Below are 22,083 nucleotides of genomic sequence, written 5' to 3' on the forward strand. Positions count from 1 at the left end.
AAGTGGGATCAAGTGCCATGGAGCAATCTGTTTCCAATATTGACTGATTTTTTGATCGGGTAAACGGAGGATTTTCAAATAATTTATGCATTTTTACTATGTGATCAAGAGAGCGCAGAAGAGAGCACAGTCCTAACACCATGCAAAATCCCTGACCACGGGGCCATGAATTTAACAATTTTGAAAGAGGCACCCTTTGTTCATCATAATCTTGCACTTTGCTTGTTTGCTTAATACAAAGATTAAGATTTTCAAAGAATTTGCGCATTTTCACTATATAATCAAGAGCCCCGACCTAACACCAGAACCTCTGGCCTAGGGGCAATGAATTTAAGAATTTTGAAAGAGACATTAATTTTGATGACTTTAACCTCACCCCTCAGGCCCCAGGGGATCTTGAAATTCAAAATTTTTATTTCCCTTCATCCATAGATGTCATATGCCCAAATTGGTTGAAAATGGCTCAGCGGTTCCAGAGAAAAAGCTGAAAATGTTCAAATGCTAAAAAACGACGGGTGACGCACGAAGATGGACAAAAACAGATATCAGAAGTTACCTGAGTGACTCAAGTTACCTAACAAGGTCATTGTATCAACCATAGAAATTGAAAAAATGTTGACTTTAAACAAAAAAATGTCAATACTCTTCATTATCAACTTATTTGTCAGTAGCCTGCCTTGGTTTAGAATTTGTTCTTACGTAGAATATGTTCTTGATCGAATCAACCGTTAGAGTTCCTTATAACCGAGTTTTACTGTAGTGTCACAAGTGAGTGTTCCGAGTATCAGAAAATTTATCATAGCCAATTTTTTTAAATTCATTTATTTATGATAAATTTGGGAGTACAAGGAGAAAAAATGCAAATATTAATGACTTTAATACCATGGTTCAGTCAGATACAATATCGCAGAACACATTGTTTTTACAGCAAAACGTGTGTGATATAAATGTTTGGTAGGGAAGCGTAAAAAAACAGGCGCGGATCCAGGAATTTTTTTTCCGGGGGGGGGGGGGGGGCATCCCAGTCAAAAAAAATTCTAACCCAAAAATTTCTTGACAAACAAAATAAAAAACTAAATTCCCATCCCAAACGCAATAAACTAAGAAAATTTCTTAGGTAAATTCCATGTTCCAAACGTGAAAAACACCTATTTCATGGTGGCGAGGGTGGAGTCAACGTTTTCCGGGGGGGGGGGTCCAAGGTCATTTTTTATTTGCTTCAGTATATACTTTTTATAAATTCCAGGGGGGGGGGGGTCCGAACCCCCCCTCTAGATCCGCACATGAAAAAGTCTCTGTACCGTGAGGTGTAGTACTGTATGTTCAGGTAGCTACCTCAGATATCGTTTACACTCGTAAAAATCCCCCTGATGTAGACCAGTGTTGACAAAGTTTTGACCGATTCTGTCGATTCTGCTACTGCGACCTTTTATCATGAAATCAGAATTTCTCTTATCCGAAATATATCTTCTTCGAATCAAAATTTTTAAATCAAATCAAAAATGCTTTACTTTGTTAAAAGAAATGAGAAAACCATTATGTATATGAAACCTGGGCTTTAATGTTATTGCATATTTATCAACAAGTTAGATCAATGTGATTAGGGCAAGGTCTATGGCCAACGGATGCTGGCTGAAAATTTGTTGGGCCATATTTTAAGCATATGAATTTTGTTAGACTGGTGTGATTCATTATTTATCTTCAGGATTCGGCGAGGGAGTAATTAAGCTGTATCACAAGGTCTCTCAAGATTGGCACCAGACCTCCAAATTCGGCGAATCCTCTTTACTAAGATAGTTTCGAATTCTAGTCAGTACCTGGGTCAATATCCAGAGTCCCAGGCTATAATGACATGTAATTAAATTCCTGATCATCGTCAGAAACGTATCAAAACCCAGTAGATTTCTGACCTCTTGGCCTCTGGACCACAAGCAGCCATCGTTCGTTCCCAGTCACTAGCGAAACCTTGCGGCAATGAGTTTTATAAAGCTATTATCGGTCATGTGACGCTCTATATCACAGAGAACATTCCCCAAGGCAATCAGAGTTCTGAAATAAAGTTTGAATTGACAAAGATTATCATATAAAGAATCTTCTGGGAATACAGACACCATCAAACACATGAAGAAAAACAAACACTTCAAATGCAATACAATTATGTTATTTTCGTTGGGTTTCTTGTCAGACGCATGTAATTCATCTAGGTTTATAGACTTGTTATTAACATATTCTAGTCTATGTTATAAGTTCATTTTAATTTTAAAACCAACTGTTACAACTGCCACCCACTGACACCTTGTCCATGGCCCACACATACGTTATGTAGCGTATCAATTAAAATGCTCTCCCAACGCGTTTGTTATGACAGGGAACAGCGGATGATGTCCATTATTACTGATTGCATGCCTTCAGCCACAATACCGTAATTGTCTCTAAAACTTCACTGTAAACATGCCTCATTTTACAAGTATCTTTGATGGAATCGATACCTTGCAATTAATGATATTAATCATGACAACTTAGGAATTTGATTATTTCTACGCTGGATTGGCAACAAGATGACGGCAGTCGAGGAGTGGAGGAATATAACGCATATTCCTTACGAATCCTTGGTCAAGACCTATTTTGTTGTGGAGTGTAGTATCATCGGTCCGATCATCGTTGGAAACCTCCTAATCATCATTAGTCTGCTGAGGTTTCATCGTCTCCGTAAACGAATTTATATTTTGGTTGGAAACCTTGCCGTATCGGATCTTCTTATCGGTCTTGTCCTTATTCCTTATGACCTTGTCTTTCTATCTAACCCAGAACTTGCTCGACAAAAGTATTTCTGCTTGATCCGCCACTCCCTGTCCGATATGCTTCTCGGAGCATCCGTTATGAACCTCTTTGCAATATCATTGGAGCGATACATCGCTGTAGTCCATCCTTTACATCACGCTGCGATATGTACTTGGAAATCCTTATCGACAGTAATTGTGATGTGCTGGTTGTTGTCAATATTACTTGCCTCGCTTCCACTTCTCGGTTGGAACCAATGGGAAGAGAATGTGCCTTGTGATATATTGTGGATTTGGCCAAAGGCTTTCAAGAGCATCATGTTCATCTATTTCACGTCATCTATAGTGGTAAACTTTTTTATGTACATTAAGGTCGTGAAAACAGCATGGAGACAGTTTAAAATTTGTGACAAGCCTATCCAGCGTCACGGCGACCGCCATAGGATTACCAGCAAGTCATACAGAAAGACCAAAATTATGATTCTTCTACTGGGAGCCTTTGCCATCTGCTGGGGTCCGTATCTAATCGTTGTGATATTTGACACACTATTTCTTGAGAACAACACAACAATGATGACCATCAGAAAATTTCTATCTGTAATGGGACTGGTCAACTCGGGGCTGAACTGGGTTATATTCGGACTGAAAAATGCGATGTTCCGGAAAGCGTTTACTTACTTGCTGCGGTGTGGAGTGGGTGTTAGTGAGGAGAGTTTGGCTGTCTCAAGCTCAATCACACCAGTTTAATATACTGTAGAGTGATATTATGATTTGGTTACTGCATAAAGATAATACGTGTATAGCTGTCTTGGTGGAAACATGAAGACGAATTTTGCACTTGCCGTCCAATATATCTGTACATTGTTAGGGTTTTGGTACTCCGTCCAATATGTCAGTACATTTTGATAAGGGTTTTAGTATTTTGTCCAATGTATAGGTCTGTACATTGTAAGGTTTTGTGACTCTATCCAGTATAATTATAAATGGTGAGGTTTTGTATCTCTGTCCAATATTTGTTTAAATTGTAAGGGTTTTGGTACTCTGTCAAATATGTCTGTGTGTTGTAAGGGTTTTGGTATTCTGTCCAATATGTCTGAACATTTTTAAGGCTTTGGTACTGCTTAGAAAATGTCGTCTGTACATTGTAAGGGTTTTGGTCATTTTATTAGAAAGGCTACCACATTAGACCTTTTCATACAAACAAAAAATATTTTATTTTAGTTTTGTACCATTTCTTATTATAGATTTTTGCCAATTAACTGAAAATGTATATAGAAGTTATAAAACAAACATTTTGCGATGGGGTTCTAGAGAAACAAAAAATTGAGTTGTTCCAATGATTTAATAGATTCAATATTGTCTAGTAATTGCAAAATAAATAAATAAATAAAACATGTATTTAAAAAGAAAATTCTATCAACAAATGTAGCAGATGTTTTATCAGTGTTTGCAAAAATTAATTGATAGTTTCAACTTCGCTTATAAAAATCCTACATATATACGTTATATAAACGATGCATTTTCCTTATGATTATCAAATAAGAAAAGTTTGCAATTGTCAGTACAAATACATTTCTTTTTTCACTGAGAAAGAACCATACCCTTAGCATTATTTGACCTTGATGGAATTCACACTGAGGAGGTCATCTCCAATGCTAGTGGTAACAATTTAAAAGTAATTGTTCTTAAATCAATGGTCATAAAAATATTGCCTTCGATCTTTGAGATATAATTTTGAGTCGAGGTCAAATCTAACTTTGGACATTGGCAGCACTATCCGAAAGGTTAAAATGCAGGGAACAAAAGATAATGCTGCGATTTTTCAGTACATAGTATCATCGGCCTGTGTCCTTGAACTGTGAGATATTATCTTGTGAGAAAATCACGGCATTATTTACATGCTCAGCAACCATTCTATTCTAAGATTATAAAGATATAGGCTGGATACGAATGTAAATTTCAATCAGTGAATTGATCTGTTCTGACGTTACATCAGCATTACTAGTATGTTAAGTTTTCAACAACAAGGTCAGTCCTTCCAAACTTGTATCCCGAACAGAGTTTTCAATATTTCATTGACCAGTGACCTTGACCATTAAGTAATACTTTCACTCTGATACACCAAACGCCATGGTAACATAGTATTGAATTTTAGGCCATTCCGTTGGGTTCAAAAGAAGTGACCTTATGGATTACTATGGCAAACACCTTGTCTCCAATCCAGTGAGGGTTGGAGCCGTAATAACAGGCGTTTGTTTCTGTAATAAAATTTTTAACCATAGTATAATAATAACACAATATACATGGAGTACCCCCCTTCCGAGAATCGCAGAATTGCGTAATAAATATACTTTTATATTTCTTGAAACACACACACACACACCATTTTTCGATTTTCCGTCGGTTGTCTTAAATACATGTACATAAAAAGTTCACCAATATACGAGGGTTGTCCCATAAAGTCGTAGACAATGTTTATAACTTTGTAAACATTCAACCCATACAAACCAAATTTTCCATAGCCATAATTTATTCAATGTTCCTTTAAAGAGTGAATTCTTAAATAAATATCTTTCATGGTAATAATTTACGTATGTTACTATTCCAATTTCATTTGTTTTTCTAGTAATATGCAGAACATAAAACTCAAATTTATATCAGTGAAACCAGAAACGAAATCTTAGTAATATGTCAAATTTTCACATAAATGGCAGCAGAGACGGAGGATTGGTGTCATAATTTTCAGTGTTGTTAGAATTGAGTTTGCTGCGAATGCGTGTAATGCATGACGTTATGAGACGTACATCACGCTTGCTTTCGTGCGCCGATGTACACTTGCATGCTTTCTTCATTTCTACATTACTTTCTTATTAATTGAATTATTATCATCAAACTTGAAACTCGTGATCATAAAATGTTGTTTTTTATTATGACAAGAAAAGAAATTTAATTTAGCAAAGAGAAAATAAATTCTTTTCCCTGTTTACGACTTTTTGGGACAACCCTCGTAAAGGGTAAAAAGCGTTAAAGTATTATTAAAGAGTTTCCTTTTATTTCAATTGATTTATTAATCTAATTATTAAGGTCAGAACGAGAGGTTCCAGGAATATCTTATCACGTACCTTGCTGTAAAATATATAAAAATATTTATACTCAGTATTATCTTGTGATTTTAAAATATTTTCAAAATGTCTTAAAACAGAAACAAATACCAAAAATGTGATATCAGCAATTCAAATAATATCCAATATTATTATACAGGAAATACCCTCCTCTGGTATCTTGCACTAATGCTTTCAGCTCCTTACTCCGCGACTCTAGAGCAGACGCTCTAACCACTGCGCCACACAGGCGAAGCAACGGTTTCAAAAGTGGGGGGGGGGGGGTAAATGTTCTCAAAAAAATCTGACAAGCAAAAAAAAAAAAAAAAAAAAAAAAAAAAACTACACTGACCAAAACTTGGGGGAGGGGGGGGGGGGGCAACTTCCCAAAATTATCTGACAAGCTAAATTAAAAAAAAACAACCAAACCCTAATTTACTGTCCAAATCCTTGAATTAACCTGTGCTCGACCTTACAACATCAAAAGGGGGGGATCAGCATCTAACGGAAAATTTACTATTATAATAGCAAAAACTATACTTAGAAAAAAAGTGGGGGGGGGCGCCCCCCCCCCCCCCTTAGCATTCTACGGGCCTGTGGGTAATTTTAATAGTGTTTATATAAAGAGAGAGTGAGAGAGAGAGAGTTTGTGCAAACATAAATATTTTTTCAATAATTACAGTGTCAAGGAACTGTCTTCAGACTGATTGTTCACAAAGATCAACCAACATGGGATTACAAATGCAAGGTCGGTATTTAGTTAAAGCAAGATATGATATTTTCTTGCATAGTATGTGAATTAATTTTATTCCTTATCCCGAACTGACTGGCATTATTGAAGTAATAAGCTTTTATAGTGAGAAGTGGTGATCTTTAGCTGCCTAATACGTCAGGCCGTCATTGCCGTCCCTCGCCATACAAAAGTAAGCTTATAATTAGATTGGTCGTTAACCAGATGTGGGTCCGCGGTCTTTACATCTAGGAAAATCACGGTACCAGCAGCCTTATTACTCACGGGAAATTCTCAATGAATGTAAATATGAAATATCAATAGTATGAAACTCACTCAAAATCTCAAGAGGAAGAAACTTCTGAAAAGAACGTAAATTTCAAAGCCCTGATTGGACGGAAATATTATTCAGATTGTCTCGGATAGACCCAAACAAAAATACGATACTGTTGACTTCTTTATTATCATCAGCCTCGAATTTTTAGTAGATCCTAGTAAATTTGACAAATTTGTAATGCCTTAAGACAATGGCTCATGTGACGAGATGGACAGGGATCATTTTTATATTTGTGGGTTTTCTGTGCCATATAACAGGTGAGTAGATTTAAAATTCTTACTGATGTCTTCCATACTTTAAGTTGACTTAGGCTTGAATGATTTAATTGAACTTTTAAATTTAAATTTGATTCATTCACAAATTTTATACTATATTGGTTTTTTAAGGCTAGAATTAAATAGATTTTGGAGAGATTGATTTTATCAATTTACTTAAAAAACAACAACAGATTATAGCAATCTTTGAGCTTTAGATCTTCCCATGGTCGCTTTTATCAGACTTTCTTTGTCTTGAAAAGTAAACTAAACCTCAAAAATCGAATTTATGCGCGCATCTTTTGAATTGACGAGAGCGAAAATTGATTTAATTCGCGGATTAGGAAAAGAACCCTAATTCTGGATTCTATAATACAATAGGGATTTTTTTTTAATGTCGACTCAAATGATCTTATATTGCGTCCATATCATTGCCACAACTTTGTAGTTTATTGTTTCAAACTTACCATATACTTGTTTATTTATAAAGCTTGGCGGCCTGTGTAATAATCTCCTTTTCTGCTTCTCAGAATTACTACAGAAGAATGAATTAGTTGTCAATTTTAAACAATCAAAGGCTTTAAAAAAATTGAAGTAACTGAAATTATTAATTATGTACTTAACTTTTAAATCATATCAAAACAAGCGACATTCTTCTTTGTTTTTGAAAGACTTCAATTTAAGAACAAATTGAGCAAGAATTAAAAAAAATCAGTATAAAATACTTTCTCTCTAATGAAACGGTCATTTGGGGAGGGGGGGGGGGTATATCATTAATTTTTGTATCTATGCACGACTACTTCACCATATGTAAAAATAAGAAAATTTAAAATATACGAAGCTTATAAAAATAACTAATATTTCCTAAAAATTTAAGAACAAGATGTGTTTGTGAAACACTAATGCCCCGAATGGCAACTTATAGCAAAGGTTAAACTATCTCAAATGCAAACCAAATATGCTGGTACCCAAAGTAAGGTCTTGTCTCGAGGAATATACCTGTGAAATATGAGAGCCCTAGCAGCAACCATTGAATAGATATGGAAAAGGTTAAAGTCAAGGTCAATTGGTCAAAATTAATGGTGCCTAAGAAAAGGCCTTCTCACAACAAATATACTGGTGAAATATGAAAGCTGAAGCATCAATCGTTTAAAAGTTATGACCTCGGTTTAAGTTTTTCAAAAGTAGGCCAAACTCCAAGGTCAAGGTCAATGGATTACAATTGTTGGTATTCAAAGGAAGGTCTTGTCACAAGGATTACTTATATGAATTATGAAAGCCCTAGCACCAACGGTTCAAAAGTTATGGCCAAGGTTACAGTTTTCCAAAAGTAGGTCAAACTCCAAGGTCAAAGGGTCAAAGTTGTTGGTATCCAAAGGAAGGTCTTGTCACAAGGATTACATATGTGAAGAATGAAAGCCTTAGTACCAACGGTTCAAAAGTTATGGCCAAGATTAAAGTTTTTCAAAAGTAGGTCAATCTCCAAGGTCAAAGGGTCAAAGTTGTTGGTATCCAAAGAAAGGTTTTGTCACAAAGATTACACATATGAAGTATGAAAACCCTAGCACCAATTGTTCAAAAGTTATGGCCAAGGTTAAAGTTGGGTAAAATTTTGCAAAACTGGGTCAAACTCCAAGGTTAGGTCAAAAGGTCAAATATGGTGGTACCCAAAGAAAGGTCTTGTCACAAGGAATACACATGTGAAATATGAAAGCCATAGCTCCAACCAATCAAAAGTTCTAGGCAATGTTAAAGTTGTGCGGACAAACAGACAAACAGACGGACGGACAGGGCAAAAACTATATGCCCCCGAATCTTCGATACGGGGGCATAAAAATAGAGGAAATTCGTGTTTGTCATTATCTATTTGGTTAAATTATCTATCTCAGTTTGGTGGTATCATCTGATAGACCTTCTGTAGTATCATCTTTTTATGCAAAAAAAAACCCATTTAATCTTTTGAAATAGAAGGGGGGATCACATGACTGGCAAACAATAGTTTTTTTAATCTAAATGTCAAGGGAAATCTAATGACCTTGACCTGAACTTGTTCCTAAAATAAAACGGCCAAATCTAATTGATGCTATCACTTAATGATATTTTCTTCTTGAATCTGTAAAAATTTCATTAATTTTGAATACAATAAGTATAAGAAGAATCCGTCCTTAAATGAGTAAATGAAACAATAAGCCCTTTTTCATTAATTAGAGATTCAGGAAACAGGGTCTGGAGTTCGAGCAAAGCTGTTATAAATGAAAATGTATTTTCTTATTCTTAAGCACATTTTTTTTATTCGTGTTTTTTTTTCACTGCTCTGGCTGAGATTATTTGGAAAATGTCAAGGTCATCAGAAGGGGAAGTATTTTTTTTTCTAGGATTTTTTTTATTTATTTATTTATTTATTTTTTGCGATTCTGTTACAGAGAAATTTCTCAAAGAAGCTACAGTGACTATTGTGAATAATAATAATAAGTCAAGATATAATTCTCACACGATGTTCTGTACGTGAGCGTCGAAGCTCCTGAGCCTCTTGTATTTATGACGTGCTGTATCACAGTTGAGTGGTGATTGTGCTTTATGAGATAGAAGTATCTAATGGGAAATCGCATGACAACTAAATGGAGAGTTTTAGAAGCTACCACGGAGCTAATTTTATTGCTTCTCTTCCCAGAATACTCTTTTTTTCCGTGCCACAATTAATTGTTACAAGGAATCAAAGAATGCAATATAGAGTATGCAATATTTTTTGTTTCAATTTTTGGGAGGCGATTATTTTGAATGTTTTGGACATCCTCTTTCTGTTTCTGATTCCCCCCCCCTTTTCTTTCAAACTGTTGCATTTTTCTCCTGTAACTTGTCAGTATAACATTTTCTGACTTAATGTATTTCTTATAGTTTTTTTTCTGAATTTTTGCTATTTATTCATTACGTTCTGTAAAATTTCAGACCTTTTAGAAACACTTACAGTTTGATCAAGTATTTCTTATAGGGTCTCTGTATCATATATCGATCCTCCGAACATTTTAGCAGCACTTTCAAGAATCATACTCAATTTTGACTTTTTCTAGTTTGCTTCCCCCTTTTCGGTTCATGTAAAGTTCTGATGCAGCTGTTACTGATGGTTCCAATATGGAAAAAATATACTTCAAGGGAAAAAATATCATTATTAGCTGTACAGATTCTTTGGACAGAATTTAAAATGCCTCATCAACCAAATGGATGTGACCGATTTGGTCGATTTTCTGTACATCAGATCTAATTAGAAAACCTCACCAGTCCTTTGTCTTAATTAGATTCACTCATTTCTTCTACTCGAATTAAGGAATGGGCGCTAATTCCTAACGTAGAGGCTGTAATCTTGTACGGTAGATGACGTGTATTGATTCTTAGAAATCACTTCATTTGTCACCTCCAGAAAAGACAGAGTATTCATTTCACAGGCATCTGACTGAGATGGTAAAGCTCAGTATTGATAAAAGATTAAATAAAAGAGCCTCATTTTTAAACCCTTAGGGAGGAGGGGGGTGAATGAGAAATATTACATATGTTCATTACCTGTGACAAGACCTTTTGATTCATGGCCGTAGGAACCGGGGGGGGGGGGGGGGGCGTGCCTCCAATAATTTTGCCGATATATAGATTACTATAGTAAACTTAGATATGCTTGTGCCCCCTCAATAAAAACGTCTGATGACCTTTTTTTTTTTTTTTTTGCTTGTCAAGGAATATTTGGTAGTTGATGATCTTTTTTTTTATTTTTTTTATTATATTTTTTTTTAATTATTTTTTTTGTTTTGTTTTGCTTGTCAGGAAATTTTTGGTAGTGCCCCCTCAACTGAAAATGTGTGGCTGTACCCCCCCCCCCCCCCCCCCAAAAAAAAAAAAAAACCTGAAATTGCTTCCTACGGGCCTGTGATTTCTCATTCAAATTTTATAATGAATTCAAAGTAATGTAAAAAATTTTGAAAAGTTGGTCAAACTTAAAGGTCAAGGGGTAAAAATTCATAGTATATTTCATGGTATATTTGGAAAGGTCTTGTGACTCTTGTCACAGGTAATGCACATGTCAAACATGAAAGCACTATCTCTTCTCAATCAAAAGTTATAAGCAAAGATACACTTTTTGAAAAGTACGTCAAGGTCACGGGGTCAAAAATCATATTATATATACGAGTATAATATATTTGGAAAGGTCTTGTCACATGTAATGTACTTGTGTGATATGAAAGCCTTATCTTTTCTCATTCAAAAAAGGTATGACCAGTTTAATGTTAAGGTTTTTGAAAAGTAGGTCAAACTTCAAAATCAAGGTCACGGGGTCAAAATTATAGTATAACTCGAAAGGTCTTGTCACAGGTAATGTCATGTGAAATATGAAAGCCATGTCTCTTCTCATTCGAAAGTTATGACCAAGGTTAAACTTGGTTTAACAAAGTGAAGAGAGAGAAGAGATAGGGCTTTCATAATCCACAAATACATTACCTGGGACAAGACTTTTTCAAACATACTGTGATTTTCTACCTGTGACCTTGACCTTGAAGTTTTGAACTACTTTTCAAAAATGATACCAAACTTTTACCTTGGTCATAACTTTTGAATGAGAAGAGATAAGGCTTTCATATTTTACATGTACATTACCTGTGACAAGACCAAACATTTTATGATTTTTGACCCTGTGACCTTGACATTGAAGCTTGACCTAATTTTCCCAAAAAAAATCATTGGTTATAATTTCTGAATGAGAAGAAATAGGGCTTTCATATTTCACATATACATTACCTGTGGTAAGACCTTTCAAAATATACTATGATTTTTTACCCTTTTACCTTGACCTTGAAGTTTGATCTACTTTTCCAAAAAATTAACATTGCTTAAAATTTTGAATGAGAATAGATAAGGCTTTCATATTTGACTTGTGCATTACCTGTAACAACATTTCCAAACATGCTATGATTTTTGACCACGTGACCTTGACTTTCATGTTTGTTCTAATTTTCAAAAAAAAATTAGCATTGGTGATTACTTTTGAATGAGAGATGATAGGGCGTTCATATTTGACCAGTGCATTAAGTGTCAAAAAAATTTCCGAATGTGATATATTTGACCCTTTGACCTTGAAGTTTGACCTAATTTTCAAAAATTTTAACATTGCTGATAACTTTTGGAATGAGAGAAAATAGGACCTTCATATTTTTATATGTACATTACCTATGACAACACCACTTGCCGTCAACACTTGCCGTTGGATCCCTGACAAATTTCAATTGATATCTTCGTGCTTGCTTCTCTCATTGAGAAGCATCAATCAAATTAAAGCAGACAGATAATGTAAATAGAAAGGAATCAGTTGATACCTAAAGTGCACGTGTTACGCATAGTTGTTGGTTGAGAGATAAGAAAAAAGATCAAGACTAATAATTTTGTAATTTTCCCGAAAGACGTCGCTGCAGTCAGCCCGCAAGATATCGAATGAAAATTTTTCAGGGGCCCAACGGCAACGTGTTGACTCAAGACCCCTGACGTTGTGTGGATAGGGGCCACAATTCCTTGAATTTGCTTATTTATTACATTTTCAACAGTGAAATACTGTGATTTATATATTGAATAAAAGTGATATTCTCTCACAGTGTGAAAGGATACCAAAGTGATATTCTCTCACAGTGTGAAAGGATATCAAAGTAGGTAAAAAAATTTCTGACCTGTCATAAGATAGAGATAGTAACTAAACCGCCTTGATAGAGACTAAGACCGCCAAAGTTTCTCCAAATATGTTGTTAAAAATCCGTTTTTCAATCTCGCAATCGCTTATAGCTATCATATGACGTCTCAACCGCTCAACTATGACGCCACAGCCTATGACACCCTGTTACGAAAAGACAGAGTCAAAGGGAAAATCAAAGAAAATGTAATAAACAGAAAATTTAATGTTTTGTAGATAAATATGGAATTTATTTCACTCGTGAGACAGGATTTTTTGATATTTTCAATCGTGTTTCGCACTCGTGAAAATATAAAAAAAAAATCCAGTCCCACTCGTGAAATAAATTCCATATTAATCTACAAAACATTGAATATCCTCTATTTATTTACTCATAAATTTATTTATTTTAAAATATTTATCTTTTTATTTATTTATTGGGCTGTACATAAACTCACGACTTTTCTCTACATTGCAATTGCAGTTTGCAAGAACTATCTGTCATTGGTTAGTTAAAAAAGAAAGTTAATTTCTCTTTTAATGGCATAACATAATCATGATCAGCGTAACCATTCTCATTTTCTGCTACTCCGTTCTCTTCCTTTTCTTTGCACGCTCTTTCCCCCTTTTCTTTGCACTCTCTATTCCCTTTTCTTTGCACCCCTTCTCTTTTTAGTTGCACTCTCTTTTCCCCTTTTCTTTGCACTCTCTCTCCCCTTTTCTTTGCACTCTCTTTCCACTTTTCGTTACTCTCTTTTTCCCCTTTTCGTTGCACTCTTTTCCCCCTTTTCTTTTCAATTTTCTTTGCTCTCTCTTTTTCCCTTTTACTTCTTGCGCTTTAAACGTATTTATGCTGGTTTTGTACATCACGTGTACTTATTATTGATTTTCTTTGTATTTGAGAAGACAATTTGAGTTGGAAAAACTTGTGTCCAATCCAATTAATCATGTATCAATAAAATATGTTTAAATCAAAGCATTATGTGTTGAATTCCATCGTTTTCATTCCAGATTCAACGACTCTTTGTGCTCAGTGTGACTCAAAGCGCGATCCACAGTGTGAAAGCAACCCGCCAAACCCTTCTGATTGTTTAGAGAGGACAAGCAAACGAAATGGCTGCCTCATAACCAGGATATATGTTAATGGTAAGTGGAAAGTGTCACCTGTACACTTCTATGAAGCGCCAATATAACATTAACTCAAATAATTGAAGATGTTACTTGAAGATATCTTTAATCATTTGAAAATATCATCATTTCATTTGATGCGCATAACAATTCAATTAAAGATCTTTTTAAATAGGTAATGATAACTTCACTTTTGAATTATTGTGCGCATTAGTTTAGGTTTTGATATCATTGTTAAATTTGCTGATTTGATGCTGTCTTCAAATATGATAAATCAGTTGAATTGATGTGCAAAGTAATTCATTTGAAGAGAGCAGTAATTCAATTTATATACGCGCAATAATGAAATTTTCAATTGAATAATTGTGCACTCATGAAGCAATGTGCACAATAACTAAATTATGTTACCATGTCATTAACTAAATTAATATGCGCAACATTCTTTTAGAGAGAGCAACCATTTAATGAATTAGATCTGCAACCATTTAATAAATGTTATATTCAATTCAACATATCCATAGTTCTTCAATTGAATTGTTACTCCCTTTAAAACAAATGATGCGCGCATTAATTCCTGTAACAAGGACGTTTTAAAATAATTAAAAATCTTCAAATGAATTAAAGAGATCAACAAATCTGAGGCATGTCAAACGTTGCAATATTTGATCTTTTCCCATTTGTATTGTATAATTTTCCATTTGTATTGTAAAATTTTCCATTTGTATTCAATATTTTTTTTAATGAATAATATATTTATTTTCATTAACATACAACAAAATATCGAGGCAAAACTTCCGCAGAAGCCCTCTGTATATACCTCACCTGGGGTGCCAGGAGCTCCCTGGATCGGTATTTTTATTATAATATTTAATTTACAAAATTATATACATTAAATGAAAAAAAAATACATGTACGTATACATATCATTGTTGACATTTCATTTCTATACATATGCTTATATATCATTGTATGATATTTTTTGTAAATAAAATAAGTATTATAGATGAAATATCTATACTTAATTTATATACTTCTCAAAATACATATAATCACAAAGAAAATCATATTTGGTCAGCTAACTTTTTTAAAAGATGGTAATTTAATTTAACACTTTTTGCATCCTTTGCTATTAAATAATACTGATATAATGATGATTTTAAAAAAAGATAACATTGCATGTGCATTTACATTTTCATTTTGTAATCTACATTTCATTTTATACTCGTATATTTTGTAACCTACAATTGATATGACATTATTAAAAATTTTTGTTGTTTCATTAAACTCATTAAAAAATCCTACAACAATATTTTTCCAGGATATATTTAATTTCAATATTTTTGATATTTTTTCCCATAATCTTTTTGTATCCGTACATTCTAAAATCAACTTGTACAATTTTTCCCCACCTTTTTATTCCATTTACTTACATTATAATTACAATTCAGCTGATTATGTAAAAGTTTAAAATTGAATTCTGCTATCTGTTTATCGAATACATTTAGTATCTTAGCTGTATAAATATTTTTCCATTGACCATTTGTTATATTGAATTCTTTTGACCACTTCGTTTCCATTATTGGTCTTTGCTTCTTTTTAGAAAGTAGAATTTTATAATAAAATCCTGATTTTTCAAAATCTGGGTTTCTACTTTTTCCTTGGAAATAAAAATAGGGTTTTTGTATATTAGTGTTTTTTACATTACAGTAATCTATGTTTAGCTTTTTAATTGTTTTTTTCATTATTAGATATTCACATAAGTATTTACTCTTTGATTCAATGATCTCTTTTACATCCGTAATATCTTTCATACCTTCTGTTGTAAACAGATCTTTTACGTATATTTTTTATTTGCATTGTAAAATTTTTATTTGTATTCTATATTTTTTCATTTGCATTGTAATTTTTTTTATTTGTATTCAATAAGTTTCCATTTGTTTTGTATATTTTTTATTTGTATTGAATAATTTTTATTTGTATTTTTGTATTCTATAATTTTTCATATATATATATATATATATATATATATATATATATATATATATATATATATATATATATATATATATATATATATATATATATTAACAACACACCATCACAATACACTGTTTCTGTAATATTAGCATCAGCATTCTGTTATCAAGGTAGAAAGTCTGTTAAAGAATTTACGTGTATTCAAAGTAATTACTATACAATTCATCTTAAAACAGAATTTCTTTAAATTTTATTTAAATTAATTTATACTTTAAAAGTGAAATTTAAGCAAAACAATAAATTTATTGATAGCAGGTATATATCTTGTACACCACTCATATTTATGGAGCGTAAAATTAACAGAAACTCAAATTATGGAAGATATCTTTGATTAGGCTTATTTAAAGATATCATTAATTTCATTATTGTATGCAAAAATTCAATCAATGCTCGCATCAAATCAAATATTGCTCTCATCAATTCAGTTGATGAGAACAATGATTTGATTCACGCATCTCTTATCAATTCAATTAACGCGCACATAAATTCAACTGTTGATCTCTAAAATGCAATTTGGATTCATTGCTCGCAAAAATTGAATGAGACCCAGGAATGATCTTTTTAATTCAACTGAAGATAATTATCTTTAATATTATTTTTTACCTACTTTGTCGGAGGAATTAATCCACACATTTACTTTTAAAAAGAGCAACAATTCAATTGAAGAGATTTTTTCCAGCTATGGATATCTTAATTTAAAGATATCACTAATCAAAAGTCGCTCTCTCTCTCTCTCTCTGAAAAGGAAGTGTTGCGCGCATTCATTGAATTAACGATATCATTAAATCAAACATAGCAACGATTTAGTTTTGCTTGCATTTTTTGAATTATTGCTGTCTTTAATTGAATTATTGCGTAATTTATTGGGAAAGAGCTACAAACTAATTAATTATTGCAAGCATCAATTCAGCAACTGAACTAGATATCAACGATATCAACAACTGAATTAAATGAAGAGATCGTTAACTGAATGTGGCACGATCAAATGGATTGATGATATCTTCAAATAATTAAAAATGTCTAAAATTATTTGGGAATATGTTAATTTGGTGCTCTATAAGTTTACGATTCATTCAACATATAGAAGCCATCAAGCTTATGGTAGCACGTGATCTGTGTGTACACACTGGTTTACGATTCGGATTAGAAAAGTGATGTTGTGAGTGAATAGTGAATAACTTTTTCACTTCTGATTGCCATAGTTCGTTTAAAATGACAATCTTGATTATCGTCGATATTGAAGTCCGATCCCCCCAAATTAGCGAAGTTTTTTTTTTTTAAATTTTTACCACATTGCACAGATCTATGTAAATATGACGTCAAAGATTAATAAATCAGTCAGATTTCTCTATTCAGACAACTCCATTGTAGGTGTTTTCTGACGGTAAATTTAAAGATACATGTATAGGCAATACTAATTATGCAGGGGGAATCTGTGGAAAAATTTTATTTACATATATATTATCTTCCCACCTCATATTTGATTTTCGATGAACTTAGGGTAGTAGAATTTCCCCCGAGAATAAGCTTTATACTTAAGTTAAATATCATCGAAGTTTGACTTATAAATATTCTAGGACTGCTTGTCAAGTAACCAGAACTTCAAGAGTACACTGTTGGTTAGAAGCGCTATATCTTATTTTCACGCCTCCTAAGTCACTGAGATACACTCGATTTCTCATATCAGCAAAAGAGACCCATCCATTAGGCTTTTCAAACAGATCCTTTCATCAAAAAGGAAATGTTGATGTCTAAGATCTGAGATCCAGTATGGCCGAAGTGGTTTTTGATTGGCTTGGAGGTATTTAGATTATCATCCGTAAAAGTTGCTTGGTAATTCAGGAGATTAGAACAAACATTTCCCGAAGTGATGCTGACATAATTTCAACATGGCCGCCCTCTTTACTGATGAACTGATCAAAGAACCGGATTGCAATCTCGATAACGATTTGTATGTTCTTAATTGTTAAGTAAGATTGTTCATGGCCGTTCACAACTCCTACTAGTTCTGTGCATTTAAATACATTTTCTTATTATAACCGTGAGAGCATGTTAGAAACCATAACTATGACAATATGACAATTTGAATTGAATACAAATGCTATATTACTCAAATTAGGAAGATCATAAACAGAGACAGAGTTTTATTCCGCTGAGACATTTTAAGATTCAAAGCAGTAAATCTGAACCAGAGTTAACGTGAAACAGGCACAACAAATCTTGTAGATCACTGAATAGTTTTGTTTTTGTATAACCACAATTCTTGTGTCTGCTCTTACTCGTTTGAAGTGTTTCGGAAACACAAGCCACTCTTCAATATATAGCTATCGGTCTCGGTCACGGTAACCTAGTGGTAGGGCGTGATCGGGAGGCCCGGGTTCGATTCTTGTTGGCCGCGCCGCGTCAAACCTAAGACTTTAACATAGGTAGTGACTGCTCCTTCGCCAAGCGCCCGGCACTGGATAACCGAGGTCCCGTGTCACAGTAGGCGTTAGCACGATAAAGAACCCTTACTTATCAATGACCCTGAGTGCCGAGTATACGTCTAAATTTGAAGCCCTTCACCGGTATGTGTTGATATCTCTATATAAGTGAAAAAATTCTCGAATGGACGTTTAACAACATAAAACAATTAATCTAAATTTACCTAATCTGAATCGCAAAATACAAATACTACTGCAAAATTCCAAGCCTTCTTGTTGGTCACAAAACAGTGCAAGGCTTGAAATTAAGCATCGAGAACAAATCTTTCGTAAATTATCAAACCTTTTACGTTCTGTGACACATTAAGTTTATACATTATTTTAATTTTTATCAATGTGATATTTCAGGCCGACAGACGGCGTTCGTTCGTAGTTGTTCCACCTTGGATCCTAAAGTTAACAGGGAAGGTTGTGTCAACGACACCATGACAGCCAACAAGCAAACTTGTTACATACTGTGCTTTGAGGATGGCTGTAACAATTCTTACGTCATTTCCGGTTACATTTTGCACATAATTCTTTTGTCAATGTCCTCTTTGATCATTTCAAAAATATTGAGCCGAAATAGTTAAAAAAAACTCTCTTTATTACAATTATCATCGATAATAAGAAAACTGTTTCAGACATAGAGCCGTGCAAAATATCAGACTATTTCACTCATATTCTGTAGTTAAAGCAGCTATGATGATTTATATTGAGGAACTTTTTCATTTATACAGCAAACGGGAACAATAAAAATTTTCATATTTAAACAAACTGAAAAGCGTAAGCTCTTTAAAATTGAAGAACTATAGGAGCAACTATCCAGACGAATTACTGGATCATGGAAAATTTTCGATCCTTAATATTTTCGCCTAAAAGCATAAACACTTATGATTATTAATATTATTTCATACATGAAAATTTTCCAATTTTATATTTCTAATACGTAATAGAATTGTAGTTGTTTTGCCCTAGATAATTTTTAGATTCGGTCATAAAAGCTGAGGACGAACGTTACAAAAATAAAACAGAGGCTAATATTTGTCAGAATACAGTGAGATTATATATCATTTGTATTGTATTGTAATACAAGATTATATAATTTGTATTGTATTGTAATACGAGATTATATCATTTGTATTGTAATACAAGATTATATCATTTGTATTGTATTGTAATACAAGATTATATCATTTGTATTGTATTGTAATGTAAGATTATATCATTTGTATTGTATTGTAATACAAGATTATATCATTTGTAATTGTAATACAAGGTTATATCATTTGTATTGCATTGTAATACAAGATTGTGACACGATTGCGGTGTTTTTCTTTGAAGTTTGCTGTTCTGTATTAGCAATACAGAACGGAAATACAGTGGGCGGAGCTACTAGCCCTGTATACTGTCTTGTATTAGCCAACTGTTCTGTATCTAAAATACAGCACGGTCTAAAAATAAATCTGATTCAATTTATCAAAAGCACGTACAAATAGTAAATGCTGATTTTTTTTCCTATTATAAATTTGAAGAAATATTTCCTTAGGAATGTAAAATGTCAAAATTTCTCAATCACTTTTAAAAAAATTATTCCACACAGAATCTTTCGATCCAAACGAAAAGGAAAATTCGCAATTATGGAAAACATTCTATGTTGGAGAAATTCCTGAAAACCTGTTTGCTTTCCCTGCTTTTTGTGTCCCCTTCAAAATAGTAAAGCCAATGGGTTCGCGGATGCAGCATACATTACGTGAAATTCGCACTCCCCCTCCCCCCATTTTCCACTCTTCTCGTGCAAACTCAATCAAGTCCATTTTTCAGTTGTTTTTTTCTAATTTCATCTTAAATCCTTATCGCTGACGACTGCCGCACATCTCTTTCACTTCGTTTTTATGTCGCATTTCAATAAGAAAATAAAAATCGTAACATCAAAGTCCATCGAAAAACTGTCTGTATCGCCTGAATGTGTATCTATAGTTAACCGAGATTTTAAGACCCCTGAAATAAATAAGGATCAATCTCCATCTACAACAAGGTTAAATCGTCCACCTTATCAATTAAGACTGACTTCGAGTCTGTTACGTCTACCCCCTTGTCAAAAATAATCTGACTAAATCTTACGTTGTCCGTGGAAATATATATACTGCGGATGTATACTCCCCGTCGAGGCCTCATCTACAGAAAGAACAAACGAACTCTGGCGGAAGTTTGGATGCTGCACAGGTATGAAGTGGGCGGTGCTTTTTTGTTTTTTTGATTGATCGTGTCACAAATCATTTAGAGAACTCGACAGGTTCTGTATCATAGATACAAATTTGGGGGTGGAGACTCGTGCTACGCACTCGTCCACCCCCAAATTTGTATCTATGATACAGTACCTGTCGAGTTCTCTAAATAATACTTATATCATTTGTATTGTATTGTAATACAAGATTTCCTCCAGTGTACCTTGTTGTTCCTTTTCTAAACAAAAAGTAATTGCAATTCCCAAGAAATTTACCAATTTTCACTATCGCATACTAGCATTTTGTAATGGAATTTTTCTTGACACTTATAATATGAATTTCATAAACATTATGAATTCTGTCGAAGATTATGCCATTATGGATTATGCCAGACGATGAATCAAATATGAAGGAGAAGACCTTGATACTTTGTCAGAATGAATTAAAGGTATAAGATGGACGTTGAAATTTCGTGTTAAACGGTTGAGGGGCAATATGAAAACCATCTATCCTTCTGTCTTCAATAATTCAGAAGTGAAAAAAGAATAAGAAGAGATTACACGATCAATATGTACTGGTTCCAACTGACAAAGCAGGTAACAACATAGGCTCACTATTACAATTGCATTTTAGAGGAACCTTTAATTCTACAAAGAGTAATCCAAATTTTATTCATAGTTCCCTTTCTAGGGAGGAATTTTTTAAAAATCATTTTTAGCTTAGATTTTTTTAATATTCCCAACAACCAAATTAAATTTGAATTACCATATCTATACTAGATTCCAAAACTTCCCAAAAATCTCTACAAAGATACAAAGCGGGTCCAATTAAATGTTCTACCAAGCCTTTTTCTTCGATCCTCACAAAGAAGTTGAAACTTCAGGATTATTGTACCACGACATATTCGAGAAGTGGTGTTAATCACATGTGGATCCTTAAAATCTTCAGGAACTTACAGAAATTTTGAAGTCACAATATTTTACCAAAAACAATAGCATCAGAACATACTTTTCAACACTATATACAACCCACGATGAATAATAGACCTTCAAATTTGTTAAAAGGCATTCTGATTCTACACGCAAGCAGTTTGAAGTACTCCAAAATTAATATTAAAAAGATGCTTGAGTTTCTCATTCTGTATTCTTATTCAAAAACCTCTAAATGAAAAGAAGTCTCTCGCTGTAGCCCTCAATTCGACATTAAATATATCTACGACGTTTTATCAATTAACAATATTCATCCAGTTTCATTCCTACCCTCATTCGATATATCCAACTGAAATCCAAATAAAGACAGATCAAAGTCTAAAACATTTGTTTCATATT

General features: G+C 33.5%; 2 protein-coding genes across 3 annotated transcripts; both read left to right on the forward strand.

Moving 5' to 3' along the window:
- The first annotated feature begins 2,390 nt into the window (after positions 1 to 2,390).
- On the forward strand, positions 2,391 to 3,741 carry LOC133204449 (tyramine/octopamine receptor-like). The gene has a single exon (XM_061340175.1). The coding sequence runs from the start codon at positions 2,559 to 2,561 to the stop codon at positions 3,525 to 3,527; it is 969 nt and encodes a 322-aa protein (XP_061196159.1). The 5' UTR covers positions 2,391 to 2,558; the 3' UTR covers positions 3,528 to 3,741.
- A 2,850-nt stretch (positions 3,742 to 6,591) lies between these two features.
- LOC133204458 (uncharacterized) lies at positions 6,592 to 19,746 on the forward strand. Of its 2 annotated transcripts, none has more exons than XM_061340193.1 (3): positions 6,592 to 6,629; positions 13,912 to 14,046; positions 18,897 to 19,746. In XM_061340193.1, the coding sequence occupies exons 1-3, from the start codon at positions 6,611 to 6,613 to the stop codon at positions 19,118 to 19,120; spliced, it is 378 nt and encodes a 125-aa protein (XP_061196177.1). In that variant the 5' UTR covers positions 6,592 to 6,610; the 3' UTR covers positions 19,121 to 19,746. The 2 variants fall into 2 exon arrangements, with proteins under 2 accessions (XP_061196177.1, XP_061196176.1); XM_061340192.1 differs by lacking the exon at positions 6,592 to 6,629 and adding an exon at positions 6,949 to 7,205.
- The last annotated feature ends 2,337 nt before the right edge of the window (positions 19,747 to 22,083 follow it).

Source organism: Saccostrea echinata, unplaced genomic scaffold, assembly GCF_033153115.1.
Source record: "Saccostrea echinata isolate AGI-Se365-2 ecotype Australia unplaced genomic scaffold, CSIRO_AGI_Sech_v1 ptg000053l, whole genome shotgun sequence".
Taxonomy (NCBI): Eukaryota; Metazoa; Mollusca; class Bivalvia; order Ostreida; family Ostreidae; genus Saccostrea; species Saccostrea echinata.